At 42.7% G+C, this 18,529-nt stretch overlaps 1 protein-coding gene across 1 annotated transcript; it reads right to left on the bottom strand.

Annotated features, from left to right (window-relative positions):
• Positions 1-10,803: 10,803 nt before the first annotated feature.
• On the bottom strand, positions 10,804-17,785 carry BLOC1S4 (biogenesis of lysosomal organelles complex 1 subunit 4). Its single transcript, XM_080378557.1, has 5 exons — positions 17,505-17,785; positions 17,064-17,135; positions 15,984-16,085; positions 15,130-15,264; positions 10,804-11,773 (listed from the first exon to the last, which is right to left on the bottom strand). The coding sequence occupies exons 1-5, from the start codon at positions 17,727-17,729 to the stop codon at positions 11,675-11,677; spliced, it is 633 nt and encodes a 210-aa protein (XP_080234683.1). The 5' UTR covers positions 17,730-17,785; the 3' UTR covers positions 10,804-11,674.
• Positions 17,786-18,529: the final 744 nt, after the last annotated feature.

Genomic DNA, 18,529 nt, shown 5'->3' with positions numbered 1-18,529 from the left:
ACAGAGGCCAAGAGGGTGTCACTATCTAATAGCTGATGGGATCACTAAGAAGAAGTATGGGGGCAACCGGTCACTACCCAGAGGAGTAAACCACAGGGCATGAGATCGCACTTGGCTTCACAGCTGTCTGGCGCTTCCCTTCGCTGGTAGCATATCATAGTTGATTGCTGTATTTTATACTGTTTATGTTTTAGATCTTTATAATATTCAGCCGTATTATAAAGCAAAATCCCTTCAGGACCTGGACTGCTACTAAGAAAACAGCATCAAGATCTTCAAAAGTGACCAGAGACACTCTCATGCCAGTTTTGTAGCATCCTGTGCAATCATAACTTGGAAAAGAGGGTTTCCCTAATTTGGCAAAAAAATGTAGTGTTACCTACAGGAAAAAATTGGTGCTTTTTCTGATCAGAAAACAAGGAAATCAAAATCACTGGTCAGGAATGAAATATGAAAAGTATCAGTACAAAACAAATACAATGAATGATTCATCAGAGACTGGAAAGCATTGTAAGCTGAAATACACGAAAACAAAGAGGACAGGGGGAGCTGGGCTTTTTTTAGCATTTTAACATTACCTGCTGAAATTTCCACACTAACGTATATTGCTGATCTTATCAGATGGAAATTTGGAGGAAGTACTTAATTATGTACACTAATAATTAAGAATGTAATCAAGTCTTTGAAAATAATGAACATGATTAAATAAAAGCCACTGCTAGGGAAATTTGCAGACTGTCAATTATTAATATCCTTGTACTAGTTTCAGGTAGTATCAACCAATCTGGAATCTGAGATTTCCCATTTGTTTTATGGTGTTTCAGAGCACCTCCAAACGCATGCTTGTTTAATTACTGCATGATTCTTTTACACAGAGAAAATACTAGGATGACATTGGTGTTACCTGATAGTGGGCATTGGAAAACATCTTACAGAAACAGAAATGACCTGGTACAATCAGATCTGAGAACAGCATTCTGCCTCCTATAGCAACACCTACTAAACATTTCTCAAAAAGATGTAAAAAAAGTACAATGTGGATTGACTAATTTTTAATTATTCTGTCTTTCTGCTAAAAGGAAAACAGAACAAAAACAGCCAACTAGAAAAAGTAGCAACTAGTAAAGACTGGCGTAATAAATATTCTTTCTGGAAATAGGTTATACAACACATAAGAAGGAAAAATGCAATTTGAAAGGAAGTCCTTGAATCATTACAATCAAGGAGTTAGAGATAATTCATCTTCAGTAGAGCTATTTTATCTACATCCTGAAAATCTGTGGCTAAAATTTTGGTGTCAAACTGAGTACGTGGCATTCAGATGACAAAACAGATTCCTCCTTCTACACTGTCTCCCCTTTTCTCCTGGTGAAGCAAATCCATTTCCCCCATCTGCATCAGCCTCTTCTCTTTACCTTGATGTGACTGACCCTAATGCTTGCAGTCTCGTAACCTCCTCTGGTGCCACCATACGTAAACCCACATTGTTTCCCTGCTTTGCTTTCTTGTCTCTTCTGGAAGCTTCCCGCACCCTAGTGCTTTCCACACCACTAGTGCTTTCTCCTTGCTGTCCCCCAGCCTGCCCTGTGTGACCGGCCGTCCACATTCTGATCAGCCCTGGGTAGCCACAGGCACCCACAGATTGCCCCTGGGCACACGGACCTGGCGCGGTCAGTGTGGTGGAACTGGCAGTGGGATCTCCAGGCCCAGCTGGGGTTGTGCTGCTGCCTGTGGTCTCACACAGCTTTGTCTTCACAGCCACGTGCTGACCACCACCTGTATTTCTCCAGTACCTTCCACCAGCCAGCCATACCTGCCTAAATCTGCAGAAACTCAAGACTAAACAGGTCCCTTTTTGATAGAGCAAGAAACTCCAGGCAGAGCCCAGGTTACTTGCTGCCTTCTCAGAGGTCTGCCTCCACACAGCTGGGTACCCATCCCCATCTGGCAAGGGAACCTACCCAAGCGGGACTCTGCACAGCTGTGTGCCTGTTGCGAGGGCCCCGGTAGCACCACGGATTTCATTCAGCCTGCAGGTGTCTGTTCCAGCAGCAGTGCAAGGGATGAAGTGACAGCTGGCGAGCTGCTGTCTGTGCAGACCCCCAGCTGCTTGCAGATGAACCTTTTCACATGTGCACGCTCTGATGGGTCCAGTTGGTGCAAATGCCCATCACCATTAATGTTTTGAACCATTAATTCATTCCATCAGTTGGCATGAGTCAGGAACAACTGGGTGCCCACAGACATGTGACGACACTGTCATTCGCAAGCCCTGCCAAGGAGGTGTGCATGGCTCCCAGCCTTCTTTTAAACACAACACCAAGCAGTTTCTCCACAAGTCAAACCATGCATACAAAAAGTTTGTGAGCGATACTAAATGTAACACATCTGTTCTTCCCAGAGACTCTTAACAAGTCACCCTAAGGACCAACAGCATTCATATGAATATAAATACATCACATAGGAATAATATCATATATGGTGACATGAGTGAACAGTAAAATTATGCACCAGACTATCAAGCAACTGCAGATTGAGGTAAAAGGAAAATGGGGCAAAAATGATGGCTGAATATTTGAGAATATTCTTCCTATTCTGTTTTTGCCACACTTTGCTTGTGGGACCCAAACTGGTATTGCCATTTCACTTGTAAAGTAATCCAGGCTCTGTAGCAGGTCACAAAAAGTCAATTTTAACACAGTTGGAGATATTAACGTTTCTTGCAAGAGAAGATACTCATCTCCGCCCTCTAGTTTGAGCATGCCTCTCAGATGCCAAAGAAAATTAAAAGAGTGAGCTGAAAAGAGCAAGAGTACAAAAGCAAGGCTATTCCTCTTCTCTGAGAACTGCACCATTACTGGCTGGCCACGTCCACAAAACCGTCACACAGAAAACAGGAGACTGTCACTGCAGAGTAGTCATGGACTTTTAACTTCTTCCTACACATTGCAAGATAAAAGTAGCGTGTGATTAATCACCAACAACAGTCTTAAGGGCTGGATTCAAAGCAAAGGTTTGGGGGACAAAATGTGGGAACATTGTTGCCCAAAGGGGAGTGTGGCACAGGCATGGCAGTGCCTTTCGCTTGAGAGGCCTGGCACCCTCCCCAGGTGACATTCTTCAGGCTCAGTCCCTGGCCATCTGAATGTCTGAGAGCACAGGTACACAGATCTCACCAGAGCAGGACAGTGAAATGCCCACCTCAACCTCAGGATGTTCCTCAACTGAGCCAAACTAGTGGGATTCTAGCTTCAGAAGAGAACCAGAGGAAAACCCTCAGCATGGTTGCTCTCAGCTAGCTCCAGGCAGGAGCCTGCATAAGAAGCATCACTTCCCACCTCTGGAGATGCTCGGAGTGCTGCACGCTGCTGTGGAGAAAGACATGGAGCCCCTGCGGCTTGGTAAGAGGCAGGGGCCAGCTCAGCCTCAGGGTACAGAGGAGCTAAGGTAAAGAGAGGCAGGAGGGGGAACCCTGGAAGGACTTCTGGCACACAAAACAAGCTGAGAGCATTCAAAAGGAAGACAGTTTCTGTCAGTGCTGCGAAGTGTCATCTCTTATCCAAGGCTGTGGTGGGCTGAACGTTACCTGGCACATGGTGTTAGGATGCTTGATGGGCTCTCTGCTTCAGCAGGCTGAGGTTAAACACCATTTTTCCAGGACCACTGCTCTGTAGCAATGACAGCCCAGGTGAGCACAAATGCAGAAAGGAGTCAGACCACCAGGCCAGCTGCTGACCTCCAGCGGTGGTATATCCACACAGAAACACACCGACTCCGCAGCATCCCTGGTTTTGCCTTCTTGTGCATAGCCCCACAATCTACTATTTTATATCGAATCCACATATGCAGTAATCTTTGTTTTAGCAAAAGCTCATCCTACTAACTGGAAGCACCTCCTGCTTAACAGCCACATATTTAGCCATTACATTAAAATATCCTTGTATATTAACCACTTCATGAGTCAGAAAGTAAATTTGAGCAGTTACTCATGAATGAGATCACACAGTTATGACAGGTCCTGAAAACATCAGTTTAAATGTTCAGAAGGCAACAAGAAAGCACATCCAATACTGGGAATGACCAGAGAAGAAACAAATAGCAAGGCAGATTGTAAAACTCTGATTTGCTTGTGCCTTGAATTGCACGGGTAGTACTGGTTTCCTGATCTCAAAAAGGACACCGCAGAAGTGGAAAAAGATCAGAAAAAGGCAACCAAGGGCATGGAAGCTTCGTATATGAAACAACAGGGACTGAGAAACCTGGTCTAGAGGAAAGTATCCCTGCCCATGGCAAGGTAGTTGGAACTAGATGATTTTAGGGTCCCTTCCAACTCAAACCGTTCCATGATTCTATGATTCTTCAGCCAGGGGAAGAGATCGTGGAAAGGGAAATTACAGACATTACTACAAGATGATGAGCAACACAGATGGCTTGTAACTGTTGACTGTGTCTTCCAATACAAGAATCAGAGGATATTAAAAGAAGCTTGTGGGAACAAGGTTCAAAAAAATGGGTGTGGGATGTAACAGAGAAGGTGCTTTGGCAAGGAGTTTTTATTTTTGTGCACATAGCCTCTTGCCCTACCAGCGGGCACTGCTGAGAAGTGTCTACCTCCTCCTCCTTCACTCCCTCCCTTCAGGTATTTATATATACTGATGAGATCCCCTCGACCCTTCTCTCCTCCAAGGTGAACAGTCCCAGATCTCTCAGCCTAGCGTCTCCTCACAGGAGATGTTCCAGTCCCTTTATCATCTTTGTGGCCCTGCGCTGGACTCACTCCACTACATCTGTATCTTTCTTGTGCTGGCGGCCCAGTAAAGACTTACCAGTAAAGACTGATGCACAGAAGCCATCAAGTACCTTTCTGTGCCTTGCATCACCAGGCCCTGCTGCACTGAGCAGTGGCCCACGTTTTCCCTGGCCTTCCTTGTGCTGTTTGTGCACCTGCAGATGCCTTTATTGTTGCCCTTCACCTCCCTCACCAGATTCAAGTCCAGGTTGGCCTTGGTTTTCCTGACTTTATCCCTGCAAAAACAAAGAGCAGCTGTATCATCCTGCTGGGTTACTTGCCCCTGCTTCCGTCTCCTGTACACTTTATTATGTCTAAGCTCAGTTAGAAGGTCTGTGTCTGTTCCTCCATCATCTCTCCAGCAGCTTTCCCACCCGACCTTTTCATCACTCTTCACAGTTCCTCTCCCGTGTAAAATGAATTTAATTTCCGTGTTAGTTACCCATTCAAGTCCTCAAATACAAACTGCGGGACCATCACATCTGCATTCAACACACAGCTTTGGTTCACACTTGGTACTCCTGAAAAGCGCTGTTTACCCCCGGGGGCTATGCCTGTCTCAGCAAGCAGTCCAGCACAGCAGATACATTGGTAAGGAGAAACCTGATGTTCAAGCTAAATGTTTCACCAGCTTCATCTTGACCTAAGACTAGCTCAAGGCCAGCAGCATGGAATGAATACCCAACAGCAGCTGTAGCATGTCAGACAAGCTCCTGCAGCAAGTCTCTGGCTATACTCGATCCAAAAAGAATCCATTTTACTCCCAGAGACAGTTCCATGGTGCAAAACAATGAGTGCCAGAATGCTAACTGAGATGGGCACTGGAATATCATCTAGCCCTGCTTTTGCTGATCTCGTTCTATTGTTGACTCTTTGCCCTTCTCATAATTTCATCTAACTCCTGGTGGGGTCTTGACTTACCTCACTGGTATATGCAAGTTCGCAGCAGCACTGCTCATCTACCTTGTTAGCTAACATCATCATAATTGATTTTCCTTAGGCAAGATTTCTCTGGCATTACTGCTTTGTTTTCCTTCCTTTGATTACAGAAAAATAAAACGAGGAAAAGTCAAGGTAATAAACCCAGAAAGAAAACATTATTTTTGTTCAGTTGTATTATTTAGTATTTTCCCCCTCAATAAATATTTTTTCCCTTAACAGTCTTCCAATACACTGCAGTTTAGATGCAACAGGCACATTTCCAAAAAGTTCCCAGCAATCCCTGACACCTAGAATAAGGGCTCCGCTTCCCACTGGCAGCTGAACCACTGTGTTGGAGTTGATAAAACATTGCTGGAAGCAGGAATCCGAGCATGACACACAGCACACAGACATCTCTGCAATGACAACAAGGCTATTCCCAACACCTAATTTTTTTCTTCTTTCATGCTACACTTCCCATCAGATTGGAAAGCCATCCCTGCCGAGGAAAGGGCTAACCAAAGGAGCATAAGGAAAACAGGTGCTAATTCCGCAGCAGGCATCTCCCCGGCTGCACGCGACCCCAGCAACACCACCATGGAAAGTGCTCTGCTGCCTTCTCAGAGGGATGGCTGGGAGCAGAGGGGTGTCACCCCTCTCCCCTGTGCTGGGACACCAGTGCAGGGGCTGGACTCTCTGGCTTGGCAGGACTGGGTTTTAGCCAGAACGGTCCAACGGTCTGGCTAACTCTACCTGCAAGTCCTACTGCTTTTGTGAAAGAGGCAGTAGTGGTGACCTGGTCCAGACTCTCCTTTCACAGTTCTAGCACAGTTAAAGCCCATCCTAAAAGCTCTGTGCTTGGGAGCAGTGCACCCTAAGGCAAAAAAAAAAAAAAAAAAAAAATCTCCTCAACTGTGAACAAATAACAAAATTGCATGTGTATGTCAGGTCTGTTGTGGATGTTTGCTCATATCCTCCAGTTCAGGGACTTTGCCCTTATCTGTTCATGCTGCTCAAAGCTCTGTCACCACGAGTTTACACCTTAGTCTTTTGTTGCGGTTTACCAGAACCACCTGGCTTACCTCCTGGCTATGCTATTTTCTGCCTCTTCCATCCTGCATGAGGCTCTTACCATTCCTTTCTTTCCTTGTTATGAATCAATCCAAACCAGCTTTTCTGCCAGTTTCAGTTCTCTGCAAACCTTTTAGATTGACTCATGCTCAGAGAAACATTTCAGATGCTCCTGTCATACTTAGTGCCAGCTCTCGGTTTTAAAGTTCTAGGATTGCAGGAATTTCAGCTATTGTTTTTTTGTTTTTAAAGGTTGCTTTCTAGACCACTTGGTTGTAAAGAAAATCCTGACAATGTCACCTGTAGGAAACAGATGGCAATTAATTTATTTTTAAATAATGTAGGCACCAAGCTATTCTCAAGAAACCCACAGTTTCTGCACAGTGGGAGATGATAAATCAAATCAGAAACTTTCTTCTTTCTTCATTGACGCTCAGCAGGTGTTTGTGGTTTCTTTTCCCTCTGTGAATTCTGTCCCTTTGTCTTTTCACTCAGAGCCCTCTAACAGAATCCTTGCTAACATTCAGTTCATTTTCTTAGCTCTGTCAGCTCATTTATATATCTGTATTTTCAATATGTATTATTTTAAGGCTATTCAACATCCTGTATAAATACCACATTTGACTGAAAACATCACAGTTTATGACTATTTATGGAATTTTAGTGTCTCTTTTTCTACTACTTAAACCAATAGTCCATTAAATAATGTACAACCAATATTAAAGTTGACAAAAATTGATGTTTTGAGTCTCTCCTGCGGTTTTAGACAGTGTACTTTGGTTTTCCTATCTTATCCTGGTTGTCTGGTATAATTCCAAGGGCCTTACTTCAATTTTTCTTTTTTGAACCATGTATCTGCATCCTATGTGACTCCGAGACTGCATTCTGCCTCCCCAGCCCTGCTCTGCGGTGCCCATGAGCAGCATTGTTCCCCTTTTTTCTGCTGTGCTTGCTACTTAGCGCTTTTAAGAAATGGATCATCATGGATAATTTGTATATTGCTCACACTGTTTTGCAAAAGCCTAAAAATGACCGGCATGAAAAGTTTGTGAGTAGATAACCTCAAGCAAGAAGGTAAAGAAAATTCCATAGATCTCCGAGGTCAGCTGGAGCTGGAGCCTGCCCTACCACCTTTAGGCTGTACTACCACCCACCGGCTTCAAGTAGAATCAACAAAAGCAGCGGAGTGGACAAAGCCTCTACTCTGCCATTGCAGCACAGCCTGCCACAGCAACCCAGCTCCTACAAGGCTTGAACCCCAGCAGTCGGGAGACTTCTCATTCCTGATGGACTTAGCTGCCGTGACTAGAGAGATCACCAACCCCCATGATGGTCCTCTTTGACCATAGCTAAACCTGACAGCGATTTTGGCTTTTCAAGCCAGGGCGTCTGTCTGGGCATATGGGATTTACCTGCTAGCTGGTCCAAGACTAGAATTTTTTTCTACAAAAATTGAGGGAGTTTAAAAGTGTCATCACTTAAAAATCTGGGGGTGGGGTGGTGGTGTTTGGGGTTTTTTGTGTGTGGTAAGGGAACCTTAAAATATTTATCGTTTTCAAATGTAAAGTTCTCTTCATAGATGCAGATATCTCATCTTCTTTCTCATTCTGAAAGGTGTTTCACTCAGGATCGCTCTCTACACCTCAAGATCTTAGTATTTGGAAACAGCTCCTGTGCAGGACAGAATCCAAATTGAGCTTGCTACCGATTTCATAGGAATTGCCGGTGAAACTACTTAACTTTGAAGGTTATTGTCAGCAGAAGTAATGAACTGCTATGGGTTTTGATAATGTCAACATAATCCAGTTCATCTTTAAATCTTTAAAACTTTCATGTCAGATAAATCATCAAATCTGTTTCTTTTCATGTCAGTAATGTGCATCCTTCTATATTTTCTTAGGGCTTTATAACACCTGCAGTAGCATTCCTCAAAAGTGGAACAAAATGTGTAGGTCCAAAAATGATGTAATACAAATATCAATCTTTATGTGCCTATTTCAAGCATAGTTTATCACAGATTACATTGATTTTTGTCCTGAAGCTATGAAAAATGAGCTTTTATTACATCTATACCTACATCTTACAGTAAACAGGTGTATCTTAAGGTAGCCGTAGCATTAGTTTCTATTAGGCACCTGCTTAAAATGAACCTAATTATAATGTAAAAACTTCTACCATTATCTCTGCTAGGATAACCTTGTATTTTTTGCTTCATGTCATCAAAGAAAAGTAAGACGTGTGTGTAGACTCTTGATATTAACTGTTGGCTGATTTCATACACTCAATTATGAGCAACCTTTAGCAGCTCAGCCCGTTAAACATCGTGTCTGGCTTTACATCAGTCCTACCCGCAGAGCTCTTTGTTCAAACCCAGGTAAAGTAGCACCACTGTTCCTGGCTTTGTATCTTCGAACCTCAAGCAAGAGGAGAAAGATAAACATTGTATAGAGAAAGACACAAGTACAGCTTTCTGAGTGCATGAATATTGGTATCAGTGGATTTTGAGATATAATTTGCAGCTGGCAAAAATAGTAAATATTGACCCTAATTCATAATATAGTTATTACTGGGTTTACGCTAATACAAGGTAACAGCAGACAGAATGAAGGAATATTCTATGATTTTCTTTACTGAGTGTGAACACTTGGAAGGTATTTTTTATGTTATTCTTGCTTGGTGAGACTGACCATGAAGAAGGAGACAACCACAGGAGTACAAATTCAACAGCAGAGTGTATGCATGGATCTTGTCAGTATCATGAGAATGCCTTAATGACTCTTCTAGAGTAACCTTCACAGATGAACTGTGACCTTGTTCTCTATCATGTATACGAAAAGCCACTATTTATTTATTGTCTGTACTTTTACAGTATTTCCTTATTAAATCCTGCATGTACTGTCCATTATTTTCAGTAATAAAAATATTCTGGAGCATTTCCAACATAGAACTCTACTAGCTATAGGAACTGCATGATTTCTGATTGTGGTATGCTTTGAAGATATATCCATCTATTATTTTTCCATACAACTGTTCTAAATGCCCACTTGAGAACATGTGCATTTTTTCTCTTATTATTATGAACAACACTGTGTGAAAAATATTCTCAGTTGTAAAAGCTTGCCGAGGTCTTTATTATTTTAACATTTTAAATTATACCATCTGCTTAAAAGCAAGGGCATTTGAGCTCCATTCAGCAGAGGGCACAGCTACCATTTGAACAGTTGACTCATTTAATTAGAAAATTGTTCTAAAGCTACTTTAAAACTTGTTGTAATGTCAGGATTAGTATGTTCAAGAGTATTTGGCTGTAGCCTAGTATCACATACCAAGCTCAAGAACGTCACTTCATTAGATTTCACTGAATTATATCCTTCAAAGATTATTTATGCATAAACTGAAAGGTACCACGCCTTTTGGAAATGCAACCATTGCTGCAGTGGGAAGCCTAAATAGTGAAATATTTATGAAAACAAAGTGTATGGGAGGTGATGGTGGAGAGCCCTTCTTCAAAGTCAAATGTGTTCCTTTCTGCATGTTTACATGTAATTATATTTCTAGACGATGTTAAAATTCCTATCAGTTTTAAATTAGCTGCTTTTGAAGCCTACTCATCTGGATTTCACAACCCTTATTTTAATTTTTACCAAATGTTGCTTCAGACACTGTTTAGAACCTGGTCCCTGCTGCTGTTTGAAGACAAGGCCGTATGATTTTCAAAATTTTTATCTATTAATATATAATCCTTGCTGTAGAACTGCATACCTTTTTCTGTGCTTGCAACACAAAACCATCAGGCACGTTGTTTCCCTAATGCACTCCTTATTCCTCTGGAATTTGAATTTTGGATATTTCTAGTGAATTGTATTGACAGCAAAACAGCAGCAGCAAACTGTTGTTCAGATGAATACAACCATTTATGAGTAACACCTGCTAGGTATTATATGAGGCTGTACGCAGAAAGGATCTTGGAAACAACGGTGCAGTTCAGTACTGTCAGCTGAAACACAAGACCACAACAGGGGTTAAATAGCTATTATTAGTTTATTGATAATATACACACGCTGCAATCAGCACAGGGAGTCCCAGTAACCATATGAACCACATGGAGGGTTGTGAGGGAAAAGCGGAAAGTCTGGTCAGGCACCTGATCCAGGGACATCCCTGCTTCAACTGAGACATTTTTCATTTTTGATGCCACATTATATATACATATATATATAAAAATGTCCGCCTGGTTACACATGAAACAAAACAACGCTCGGGTCACTGTGACCTGATGACCATCAGTGGGGGCAGGAAGTTTGCTTTGTGAACTGGGACTAGATCATGTGCATCAAGCCATGCCCTTGATTCCTTGCTCATCTTCCAAGTCCTCCCCTTGCAACTTGTACATCCCAACACAGTGCATTTCTCTGCAAACTGCAGGGACCAGGTTCCAGAAATTGGAGTAGATTATTTTATGCATAGTTTTTCTTTCATCTCAATCAGTACATTAGGAAAAAAACAAAATAAACACATCCTTGTGGTATAGCTATTTACACTTGCAGCAGCACAGATATTTATATATAAATCTTTTAACACATAGAAGTACATTTCCTATTATTTCCCTATGTAAAAAAAAAAAAAAAAAAAAAAATCTAATGCAGAAGTACTCTTAAGTTCCTTTCCCAATATAATCTAAAAATTTATACTGTGTTTTAGGAAGACCTTTGAAACAACACACACAAATAAAGATTACCTGAAAATACTGCCTGAAGGAAGGCAATGAGAATCAGAATGGCAATATGCCATCAGTAACATTCAGAAATGCAGCCGTTTTGAGGTTAGCATTTCTTTTGTTCACTTGGCTGTTTCTATTCTGGCTGCTTCATAACAATCCCAAAGCAAAAGTCATCAATAAGGTGCTTCGTTAAGACATGGAAAATAGTCTTCAGTCTTGAAGAGGACTGGAGGTTCATAAAGGGTCTGTTGTTGTCGTGAGGAAGAGGATTTCTGCAAATTAGATAAGTTTATTTTTCATCTTCTTAAAAAAGGAAATTTTAAACAACAAAGCCTACAGAGCTAAAATGCAAACCAATAAAAGTTTTAAAGGTGTATCTTTTTTATTTTAAATTTTAAATTGTAGCTCAGATGGGTCTGACATACTCGTAACGCTAGTGAGGAAAAGCAGCCTTTAACCTTTGCAGTTCTATCACCTGAACAGACTCAGTCCCAGGAAGTGCATGATAGGCCAGCTTTGCAGAAGCCACACGGGTAATCTTTTCTAGCTGATGGTATAGTCATTGTAACCTTCATCCTTCCAAAGCCATATACCTTTACCTTTCCTGCTCCAGCCTTCGAGCTCTCCTCAGCCACTTCCCCCGAGTTAATCCTAGCCTGTATTCTCATTTGCTTAGCTAAAAAAGTCTTCAGATAGAAACACACTTAGTATTTCCTTCACGAAGATTGCTGCTCCTGCTGCGTTTCTTCAAGTATGTTTGAATATATGTACTATGACATAGCATTAAAAATAATACGGTAGTGGACTGCAAAAGAGCTGTTACACTGTCTTTCAGGAAAAGTGTCCACACTTCTTTTAAATATTCGCTGTACATTGTTTCACTATACCAAATGGTTCATTTAAAGAGACAACAGCAAGGAGCACTACTATCTTGTCAGCCTTCCTGCATGTAAACAACGCTGCACTGCTGCAGACCCAGTGTATGTTTTCACTATAAGGTCTTAAACAGAAGGCTTGAAATAAAGACTTCACTCATTAAAAATTCTTTTGGACTCATAACAAGATTTTGATGAACTGTGTTGCAGAGCTCTCAGTCAGTTTGTCTGCAGAGTTCTTCAGGTAATTTTTTGCCTGTCTGGGATGAGACAATTAGAGTCTCCACCAATAATAAAGTTAAAAGCACACCAAATATCATTAGTATACTTTTGAGTTTGGAATTCTTTATAGTACCAAAATGAGGATTTAATTAAAACAGCTAAGTAGAATTTTTCCAATATTCAGTTAAGGTGTATACTTGTACTCCGTATGAACTAAGTATGTATTCTCATGTTATACACAAAATTGCTGATTTCTGACATTTAAATTATATTTTGTCTTTAACTTCATAATATCATTCATTTCTCTGAAATGTTTTGCCATTCAACTTGTAACAAAATAAAAAAATATATAAACAAAGATAGGATCTATAAATAGTGGATACTATCAATGTTCTCTACACCAGAAATTTTGCCAAATGTAAAAATGATCTTTAAATCAAAGTTCTGTTTTTAAAAATTATTTCCTATCTTGTACTGCTCTATGAGCAACCACCTGGCAAGCCAGGGAAACTAAGGTCACAGGTATTCTGCAAGTCATGACACCGATTTAAGAGGTGCTGTATTTGCACAAGTGCAAGAAGGGGATAATTTCAATCCAGTGAGGAAATTCATAGGCAGGCACAGTACCTACAGCTGCCTAAATACACATTTATGATTACTTATTTTTGCAGCTGCTTAGCAGACATTTTTACCTCTTGAGAGAGTCTACATCCTTAGTGGTATTAGAAGTTTTACAATACTGTACTTTACACTGCCTGGTATTCACAAAGGAAGAACTTGGGGCAAAATCTAGAAGTGAGATTACAAATACACAGCTTGAGAAATACAAAATATATCCTTTGTGTAAGGAAACAGATACATTTAAATGGGAAGAGAGTGAGGAGAGATGACTAAATTAAAATTGTAGCAGGAAAACATGAACTACACCTACAGTGAAAATCGTAACATCCGATTAGCCTTCTTTGCCAAAGCATTGATCCATTGAGTGAGCTAGTTAAATGTCAGGTGTGAGGAGAAATCTCTACAGGCATTCTCATTCAGACATGCCTGTGCTTACTAGTGAAAACAGATATTTTACTATGCAACACTCAGTACCACTGCAGAACAGTGACCTGCCTTTTAGTTAATTGATTAATTCCAGTAAGTTCTGAGTGTTGATTTTCTTGCCATCCATACTCACACCAAGAAGCCACTGGACATGCCAGGTTCAGCCTGCTGACACTTTCAGAGACTTTCCACCTTATTAGCTGTGGAAAAATCGCTAAGCTGACAAGGTATTCCCATGTGACACTAAAGCACTTTCTTCGAACTTTCAAACTTATCAACTGAAGATTATAATTCCATGGTTAACAACGGTTTTCAGAAAAAAAAAAAAAAGGAAAATAATGTTGAATATTCTTCAAGGCGACTGCTGCAGTTCTTTGTATCTCTAAGCAGTCCACAAACAGGAACTTTGTGTTTAGGTGGTTTGGTTGGTTTTTTTTTTTAATAGTGACATCACTCTAAACCTAAACACCAAAGAAAATGAAGGAATGAAGCATTAACTAACTTAATGACTGCACAGAAAATAGCAGTGAACAACAAGTTTCCTGAACTGACTCTTGACAGGTCAATACATATTCTTTTTATACCTATTTTTCCTCTGCTGCCACACATGCTTGCAATACATGGGAACACAAATACTGCAAACAGCCACAACCATCTTCCTCTCCCCCTCTGCAAACCTACTTTATTTCAGCATTCTCACAGAAACCTGAGTTAGTATAGGATGGATATAGGAAGAGAATCTGGTAGCTGACAAGACACAAGGAGGAATACTTATAAACAGTGTACTGGCAGGTGATGCCAAGAAGCATCAGGTGTTCAGAAGATTTTTTTTTAAATTATTTTTTTTTAAACCAGAAGTTTATTTTAAAACTAGGGCATAGTGCTAGTTTAAGGTTAGGTAACATTCAGAGAGCATTTCAAGTCTTCTGTAGAGAAACAGTCCATATGTAGTTACATGACAAGAGAAAACTGCATCCTTAGAAAGTTTAACAAGGTGATTACATGATTACTGAACTGTGTGGACTAAGTATAAATACAGCCTTCATTTTACAAATATTATGCAGTGTAGCTTTAATTTCCTTTTTTTGGTAACATTTTTGCAGTGATATTATCAATGCAGTATGACCCTTTAACAGTGTTGCGTGCACAGGTTCTTCTTACTTGCTTTCATACCACAGATTGGGGTACTTTAATATAAAGATTTGTGCATTATGTGCTTGTCTGTGCCCCTCACATTCCCTTCTTTGTGTATTCAGCTTTATTTTGGAAAGTTCACAAATTCTTACAAGAATTTGTGATTTCTAAGTTTGGGGTTTGGTGTTTTTTTTATTAAGCCTGAGAACTTTGCAAAAATCCTAATAAATTATAAAACTTTTCTACAGTTAAATTCAGATATATGTGTAACAGACTTACTATTATTTTAATCATCTAGTCTGGTAAGGAGAGCAACTCAGCTGGTCACATGATAACAAAAGTTTACTTACATTAAGCAAGGATGGTATGCTGATTGTGTGCAAGATTTTCTTGAATGTGCTTGGAAAAGCTCCAAGATCTGTTTCTGCCTTTACGACCCGTTCTTCCAGTCCAGCTACGCAATTCCCAATCATCTTCACAAAAGCCTAACACAAAAAAACCAAAAGAAATCCAGCCTTTTCATTAACAAATTAAAATAGGATTGTGTATTGCACAACAGTGGTGAAAGCTGCATTACCTAAATGAGGAGTCAAAAACTTCATACTCTATTTCCCTCCTACCTACAAATCCATTTTACTGCTAAAAATTACTTGAGATACTTTTAAAAGACTGCAAAAACAGGTTAAACCTAATAAAACAACCAATATTCCTCTTCCCATTTGCCTTTTAAATAACTATTAAGACTTCTTAGAATCTAGACTTCTGTCTGCCTTTCTACTAAGAGCAGGACCAAGGACGTAAATCATTTTGAAGCTTTACCAGGGATCAACAGACCTCTCATTCTACTAGTCTCCAAACAGCTCACAAGACAGTAACTTTGAAAGGTACTATCAAAAAAAAAAAAAAAAGTGCTACTACTGCTTTCTGAGAAAAGACCACCACCTTGCTTCAAGCAGTACATGGAAAAAATAATTTTTTTTTAAAAAAGGCATTTTGTTTTAGAACACCCACAGTCTCCAGAAATTCTTAATGAATTGTGTTCTCTTTATTAAGCCTGAAGTACGGAACCCAGATTGGACGCAGAGAGCAAAACTGATCTGAGCCCACTCCATGTACATGCACACACACACACACTTACAGCATATAATTGATTCTTCCTCCCTGTTAAGAAACAGAATACATGTAGAAGATACCAAATACATACCTCTAGTTTGTCAATCCTCCTGTATATGTGTCTCATTTCTGTAGCTTTTGTGTAAATTTGAGGTATACTTTCATTGACAACTTGAGAGGAATCACTTCGAATCTAAAAGATGATTCAAAGAAATAATAATAAAAAAATAATGAATAAAACATTTCCAGAATGAAATCTAAAGTACAACTGTGCTCCAATTAACAGATTAAACCCTATAGCTTAAAAATACCAATTAGTATTAGGATAAAAATACTAGATTAAGACTAATAAGCTTGCTGCTTTGCATAGTTTAGTGACTTTGAAGAAAATTTATTTTGCATAGGCAAATATTTACCTTTATATTAAAAATAGGCTGCTATCAGAATTAAGCGATAGAACATGTCCCCAGACATACTAAAGAATCAAACATATTAAAATAAAACTTTGACTTAAATTTTACTCCCTGTACACTTCAACTTTGCTTAAAAAGTCAGGCCACAAAAACTTCTCTTATTAGTATAAATAAAAAAAAAGATAAACTTGGTAAAGTTCCCCTTAAGAGTAGCGCAGTCACACATGTGCTACGCTTTAAAAGACAGCCAGTATACTGGTGTCAGCTTATAGGACCTTCCCATTCAGATCTCATCTCCCCCCACGCGAAAGCGGAAACAAAGCTGCCTTTCTGAAGAGTCCCCTAAAGACAAACCCAGCTTTGGAGGTTTGGCAACTCTGATCAGCTACTTTGATTACAAAACCCACAGAGGATGTCTTTAGGTATTTTAGTGAAGAAGAATATTGTTCTTTTAAATATCTGTTGCTGTGCCATTCAAAATGAGATGCCATATATGCACATGGACAAATATAATTATGTAAATGCACAGTTATATAGTAGCTACGTGGGCATATTTTGCTCTGACATGAAAGTTTGGTAGTTTTCATCCATGAATTATGTAATTATTAAAATGAAGCACCTAATTTTCAAACGTGTTTTCATACTGGAACCTGCCCTGACTAAAGGCTACTTCCCGTCTCTGTCTCATTTGAAGACCCAAGCACACATTACACTCTATTCTGACTTCAAAAACACAGCTACATGCAAGTTACACGTACCATGTCCAGCATTCCCACGAATTCATCCACTCTGGTCAGCAAATCTTCTAAACTCTTGTCTAAGCTTTCTATCTGCAAAATAGATGCCCTTTACAGGTACCTGAAAACACAAGGCCCCCAGATCCTCCCAGAGAACCCCCCCGAGCGCAGACGTTAGCCAGACCGGGCGCAGCTTCACACGCTCCGGCCGCCCCCCCGCCCCCGCCAAGCGCAAGTGACCGGACACCCGGCCCGCACACGGCGCGGGCCGCCCGCAGCGGCAGCCCCCTCCCGCCACGGCCGGGCGGCCTCGCTCTGCGCGATGCCGGCGACGCTAGCCCGGGCCGCCCGCGGGGCAGGGCCCGCCGCCGCTGCCGCTCCCCGGGGAGCTCGGGCGCCAGGGCCCGGGCAGAGGCCCCCACCCGCTCCCCCGAGGCGGCGCGGCGCAGCGCGGCCCCTCACCTGCTCGCTGAAGAGGCTGCGGTCAGCGAGCAGGTACGCGGAGTAGGCGGCGGCCGTGGCGCTCAGCGACGCCTCCGAGGCATCCTCGTCCTCCGGCTCCCCCAGGCCGGAAGCGCTGCTGTGGCTCTGGGAGACGTTCCCGCTGTCCGCGCCGGGGCAGGCGCCCGGCGGGTCGGCCCCAGCCCCCTCTCCCGGCCCCGGTCCCGGCCCCGCGGCAGCCGCCATGCTACCGCCGCCCGTCCCGGCCTTCCCTCAGCGCCGCAGGCGGGGCCGCCGCCGCTCACGTGAGGGGGCGGGGCCGGCGCAGGCGCGCTCCCGACAAGCGGCGCAGGGGGCGGTGCAGGGGGCGGTGCGGCCCCCTCCGGCCTTTCGCCCCGTGCCTGGGAGCGGGCACGAGCGCGGGGGCGCGGGCGCGGCGGGGCCGCCCTGACGCCCAGCCGTTCGTGTCCGGGGCTCCGCAGGCCCGGTAGGAGCCGCCGCGTCTCACCGGCCCCGGGCGGGAGGCCGGGCTGCCGCCTTCCAGCTGCCCCCCCAGCCAGGCGCAGGAGCGCGGCTCCCCGGCCGGGAAGCGCACGGCGGGGCGATCTGCCCGGTGACTGGGCGGCCGCCCCCGCGCTGCCTCGGCCGCCCGCGCCGCCGGTAGGTCTCGTCCCCGAAGGCAGCGCCATGCGCGGATCCTCAACGGCCCCGTCCCGCTTCCACACCGGGGGTCTGCCCGTAACGGCTGGATTGGGAAGGGAGCTCGGCTCCAGCAGCCTAGTGTACGGTGCATGCACGGATAGCAGCTTTTTTCCCCTAGTTGACGCAAACGAGGCACAAAATGTTTGCAAGCCTTTAATAACGCTTATGCATCAGCGCTTCGCTATTCTCAGCGTGCAATGCGTCTCTTGGTACAGCACTTCGAGGCTGATGTGTGCATCGCCACTCACGTTTCCCGCCTCCTGGGCTGAATTCATGGGAAGTGGCATCGCCAGCAAGCAGCCCCCGCGAAGCCTGGGTGACACAGACGGGTGCTCCCGAGGAGC

Source organism: Falco punctatus (assembly GCF_963210335.1).
Source record: "Falco punctatus genome assembly, chromosome: 3".
Classification (NCBI taxonomy): Eukaryota; Metazoa; Chordata; class Aves; order Falconiformes; family Falconidae; genus Falco; species Falco punctatus.
The sequence above is the reverse complement of the archived record's forward strand: the minus strand, read 5'-3'. Positions and strand labels throughout refer to the sequence as shown.